Raw genomic sequence first — 4,914 nt, forward strand, 5'->3', positions numbered from 1 at the left:
AAAATTCTTCTGCCGATCCCCTGAGCGAGCTCCAGGGGCGGGGTGCAGCGGCCGCACCCACTGAACTCGCCGGTTCCGCTATGGGTCGCGTCAAGAAGGAGGAGGACCTTGGGCCCGAGGCCCTCTCTGCTCCGCCTGCCGCTACGCCCTCTCGTCCCTCGCCGTCTCTCCCCTCGCCACCACCACACTCGCCGCAGTGCTGCCCTAGCCACAGCGCTGCCTCGTTGCCGCCGCCACTTGCCACACCGCCGCCGCCCTCACCGCCGCCGCCCCTCGCCCGCCAAAGGCCGACGAGAACTGGAAGTCCAAGGACCCAAAGGCGCTCGCGCACGAGATCGCCACCTTTATGGGCGGAGAGTGGCCCACGAGGCCGGTGCGCAAGGTCCAGCTCGCGGCGGACGGCGTGCCTACGGTGCCCGGCCGCCCGCCAAGGTCGCGCGCACACCGGAGGGCCTCCGACGGCGCCGCGCCCCGCTCCGCAGGGCGACGAGGAGCTCTTTGAGATGACGATGCTCAACCCGACTCTACTGTCAGAGATGTCGCTCAAGACGCGCTTCCTGTTCCTGGAGGCGCGCGCGGCTGGAAAGGAAGCGGCCGAGAGCCCGCCCTGCTGAGCGCGGGCAGCGCCCGGCAGGTGTACCTGGAGGACCTGCAGGACGTGTACTCCGAGGTGATGGAGACCCTCAAGGGCGACAAGGCGCCTGGCCGTCCACCCTGGCCCTCCACCCACCTGCCAGCCGCGCAGGAGCGGCGCGTCACCGCCTGCCCCCCTCCCCTCCGCCCGGCTCTGCGCAGGTGACGTACGACAGCCTGCGCAAGTTCAAGCACCTCGCAATCTCGCTCGCCTTCAACGCGGTCTCGGACGTCTGCCAGCAAGCCTTTGACAAGACCGACTTTGACCCCTTCCCGGAGGTTCAAACCCGCCTGTACGGCTGCGCCTTGGGGTGTGTTCACAGGCGCCCGCCTCCCCCCCCCCCCCCACCCTAAGGAGGGGGCCGAAGAGCGTCCGGGCTGCGTGTGCCCGCTCGACGTCAAGGCCTTCACGCAGCAGACCGCTGCCGCCGTCGCCCTCGTCAAGATGATGGTCGATGCCGAGGGAGAGCTGCCGCCGGCTGCCGAGCCGCGCATCGTCCGTGTCGAGAAGAAGTTCTACTACGACGACATCTGAGTGTGCGTGTGCGTGCTGGCATGGTGGCATGCGCCGGGGAGAGGAGGGCGAGGGGAGCAGCGGGCAAGGTGGGAGGTCCCCTTCCCGCGGATGCGGTCGGGAACGCAAAACCAGCTGGCCGGGTCGGCGGTGGTGGCGGTGGTGTCGCTCGACTCAGCCACCGGACGCGCGCCGAGCCGAGCCTCTTGGGTCGCACTCCGCTCTCGATGTGTGGACGATGATGATGTCTTGGGCGCTTTGATTCCCCACCCATGCTGTGTGTCGCCTCCTCTTGCGATTGCTCCTTGAGTGTAATAAGTTTCATGAATCCAGCATTCTTTTTTTGGCACAGCACTGGGCGTTGAAAATTCTTTTTGCATTTTGCTCAACTTGATACTTGTGTTGTGCCCGTGCCGGCTCGCGGCTGCCGCCGCGTGGCGCGCGTGCGCGCCGCCAGTCTTCCCGTGCCTAGACCCTAGTGAGAGTGACCGCTCACCGTAAAATTCTTTTTGCGCCAGTCCTCTCTTCCCCAGGGTTCCAACTTTTTCCGGGGTATGGTACCCTCGCGGCCCAAAGGGTGGGGGGGTATGGTCCTGACCGCCCATCCCCGGTCTCCGGGAGGCTGGGTCTGTCAGCAGGCGGGGGGGTATGGTCTCGAGGTGGGTTGAACACACCAGTGAGGGTGGGCGAGACGATCGACATCGAGGGGTCCCGTACCATGCGGAACCGACCCTATCCAGTGCTCAAGTGCTCAAGGTGGGTTGCGGAGCGTCCAAACCCAGGGTTCCGGCTCCTACCCAGATAGGGGGTCTGTCGGCACCCGTTGGACCCTATGCAATAGGTAGGTAGGTCCGGTTTTGACCGCCCCAGAGGGCCCCGCAATAGGTAGGTAGGTGGCGGTGGTGTGGGGGGGTCGGGGGGTGGGGGTAAAAAAACCGCTTCGCTCGCGCGGGAGACGGCGCCCCGGCGTTTAGCCGCGAAACGGGGCCATGCCAGACGAGTCGCCTGCGGCCGGGACGCCAGCCGAGACGGGTGCGGCGGCGGCGCCCGCGGTACAAGCCGGCGCGGCGGGCGCTGGGAGCCTATTCACAGAGGGCTAACGGATATTTTTTCGCGTCGCTGCGCGGCCTGGGAATAGGTAGGTAGGTGGGGCACGGAGCCTGGCGGTCGGCGCCCGCAATAGGTAGGTAGGCAGGGCGTTTTGGCGCGACTCAGTGCCGACAGACCCCCTATCTGGGTAGGAGCCGGAACCCAGGGGCGTTGGGCGTTGGGCGACCACAGGCTCCGACCCACAGCCTGCCGCATGGCCCAGCGAGCACGTGGCCGCGAGAACGCACGGCCCTCCTCTTCGGACGACGAGTGGCGCACCGTGCAGGACCTCTCCAACAAATCCGTCAGCCTCAAGACGCTCCAGCGACTGCCCGTGTCCCTCACGTGCCTCGACCTCAGCCGCTGCGGCCTCGAGTCCGCCAGGCCGCTGCGGGCGCTCGTCTCTCTCGAGCTCCTCAACATGAGCTACAACCGGCTCAAAACTGTGCTGGACCTGCAGCCGCTCTCCGGGCTGACGGTGCTCTACCTGCGCTCCAACCGGCTCACGTCCATCACGCCGCTGTCTGGCCTCGCGCGGCTCCGCTCGCTCGACCTCGAGTGCAACTGTATCGGCTCGCTCGACGCTCTCGCGCCGCTCTGGAACCTCGTCCAGCTGCGCGAGCTGCGGCTGCGCGGCAACCTGCTGCCAGAGAGGTCCTACCGCGCAGAGTGCCGCGAGCGCCTGCCCGCACTCCGCATGCTCGACGGCGCGGCCGCCTCTCCTCCGGCCGCCGCCGCCCCGACGCCGCCCACGCGCGTGGCTCCTGGCTCGGCGGCTGCGGCGCCCGTCGGCGGCGTCTGGGCCGTGGCGCGAGCCGCCGAGGCGGCGGGGTGGACGCCGGGGCCAGCCGACGCCGCCGCAGCTGCGCACCGCCAGCCTCCCGCAGGACTGTCCAGGGCGGAGGCCGCGGAGCTCGCCGCCCTGCGGTCCGAGGCGGAGGCGCTGCGCCGTCGGCTTGGCGGCGACGAGGGCCGTGCCGTCGCCTCCGAGGCGGAGCGGGGCACCGGAGGAGCAGCTTCCACGGCGCCGGAGGAGCTTGCGAGCTTGCGGCGCGAGGTCGCGGCGCGCGCGGCGGCGGAGGAGGAGCTCCGCTCGCAGCTCGGCTCGGCCGTCGAGGCGCGACCGCCTCTCCCGCCTCCGTTTCGAGCCCGCGATACATGTGTTCACTGTGCGCCGCCCCTCACTTCCCGCTCCGCCCTCCGCCCGCGCAGGCGCGGCTGGAGGCGTCCGCGGCCGCGCAGGACAACACGGCGGGAATGGCCGTGTTGCGCACGCAGCTGGAGAGTGTGCAGCTGCAGCTCGCCACGCAGCAGGCGCTGCACGAGTCGCTCAGTCGCGATTCGTCACAGACGGCCGCGCGGTTGCGGGAGGAGGCCGAGGCGCGGGAAGCGCTCGCGCTGGAGGCGGGGGTGGCGCGGCGGGAGCTGGACAACGCGCGGCGCGAGGCTGCGTACGCGCGCGACAGGATGCGGTCGCAGGAGGAGGCGCGCGAGGCGGCGGAGCAGGCCGCGGCGCAGGCGGCGGAGCAGGCGGCGGCGCTGCGGGAGCAGCTCAACGCCGCGGAGGCGTCGCGCGTCTTGCGGGACGAGCAGGCGCGCGCCGAGGCGCGGGCGACCGAGGAGCGCCTGCTTCGCCAGGCGGCCGACCTCGACGCCGCGCGCTCGGAGCTCGACGAAGCGCGCTGGGAGCACGAGCAGCAACGCGAGAGGCGTAGCGGGGAGGCGAGGCTGCTCTCCTCGGCGCTGGCAGACTCGGAGCGGGAGGCGGAGGCGCTGCGAGCCCAACACTCCGCCGCAGCCGCCGAGGTGCAGGCGGCGCTCGCGTGCGCCGACGGCGCGGCGCAGTCCGAGGCGGCGGCCGCGGCGGCTTGCACGAGGACGTCGAAGGCGTGCGCGCGGCTCGAGGCGGAGCTCTCGGGCGCGCGGGCGGAGATCGCGCACTTGCAGGGCGCCGCGCGGAGGGCGCAGGCGGCTGCCGAGGCGGCCGAGGCGGCCGAGGCTGCGGCGGCCGCCGCCGGAGCGGCGGCGGGGGCGGGGGCGGCGAAGTCGGTCGAGGTGCTGCGCTCGCTCGTGGCAGAGCGGGACGACGAGCTGCGCGAGCTGCGCAGAGGCGGCGCCGCGCCAGCCGAGGCTTGCGACGCGGAGGCGGAGCGCGCGGCCTTGCGAGCGGAGCTGCAGGCGGAGCGCGAGTGTGGCGAACGGCAGCGCGAGGAGGCGGAGGCGCTCCGCGACCGGCTGCAGGCCGCCTCCCGACAGCTGCAGGCCGCCTCGGCGGCGACGCTCTCGGCCGAGGCCGAGGCGGCGACTGCGCGTGCCGCGGCCACGCAGGCGGACGAGCGAGCAGCGCTCGCTGCGGACCGCAGAGAGGGGGCCGAGCTGAGCGCGCTGCGGGCGGAGCTCGCCGCGCTGCGCCGGTCCGAGGAGGAGGGCGCGGCCCGCTCGGCAAAGGCGGGCGAGGGCGAGGCGGAGGCGCGGGCGGCGGAGGCGGCGCGAGCCGCAGAGGCGGAGCGAGCGGCGGAGGCGGCGCGGGCGGCGGAGGCGGCGCGGGCGGGAGAGGCGGCCCAAGCGGGAGAGGCGGCCCAGGTGGCCCGGGCCGGCGAACCCGGCTCTCCCCCAAGGCAAAGGCCCCCCCTGGCCGGAGGGAGGTGAAGGAGCCCCCAATTCCCTTGCCCAAGGAG

General features: G+C 72.1%; 2 protein-coding genes across 2 annotated transcripts in view; both read left to right on the forward strand.

Moving 5' to 3' along the window:
• The first annotated feature begins 29 nt into the window (after positions 1-29).
• EMIHUDRAFT_443259 (hypothetical protein) lies at positions 30-1,483 on the forward strand. Its single transcript, XM_005779396.1, has 7 exons — positions 30-119; positions 287-412; positions 483-569; positions 635-697; positions 796-914; positions 956-961; positions 997-1,483. Exons 1-7 carry the CDS (start codon positions 81-83, stop codon positions 1,166-1,168), a joined length of 612 nt encoding a protein of 203 aa, XP_005779453.1. The 5' UTR covers positions 30-80; the 3' UTR covers positions 1,169-1,483.
• Positions 1,484-2,450: 967 nt separating this feature from the next.
• Positions 2,451-4,914, forward strand: part of EMIHUDRAFT_236107 (hypothetical protein) — a gene marked incomplete at both ends in the record, with an annotated part of 4,036 nt that continues 1,572 nt past the window's right edge. Inside the window, 4 exons of the mRNA XM_005779397.1 lie at positions 2,451-3,347; positions 3,449-3,646; positions 3,875-4,125; positions 4,345-4,650. Of these exons, the coding sequence (XP_005779454.1) occupies positions 2,451-3,347; positions 3,449-3,646; positions 3,875-4,125; positions 4,345-4,650 (1,652 nt within the window). The remainder of the gene's footprint in view (positions 3,348-3,448; positions 3,647-3,874; positions 4,126-4,344; positions 4,651-4,914) is intronic.

This window comes from Emiliania huxleyi (genome assembly GCF_000372725.1).
Source record: "Emiliania huxleyi CCMP1516 unplaced genomic scaffold EMIHUscaffold_230, whole genome shotgun sequence".
In the NCBI taxonomy this organism is placed as follows: Eukaryota; Haptophyta; order Isochrysidales; family Noelaerhabdaceae; genus Emiliania; species Emiliania huxleyi.

What these genes read in the sequence shown, in the direction of transcription:
- EMIHUDRAFT_443259 (XM_005779396.1), top strand. Translation starts at nt 81, where the DNA reads ATGGGTCGCGTCAAGAAGGAGGAGGACCTTGGGCCCGAG. An exon ending in AGGAGGACCTTGGGCCCGAG is followed by an intron (nt 120 to 286) that starts GCCCTCTCTGCT and finishes CGCCCGCCAAAG; the next exon opens with GCCGACGAGAACTGGAAGTC. An exon ending in CGCGCTTCCTGTTCCTGGAG is followed by an intron (nt 570 to 634) that starts GCGCGCGCGGCT and finishes AGCGCCCGGCAG; the next exon opens with GTGTACCTGGAGGACCTGCA.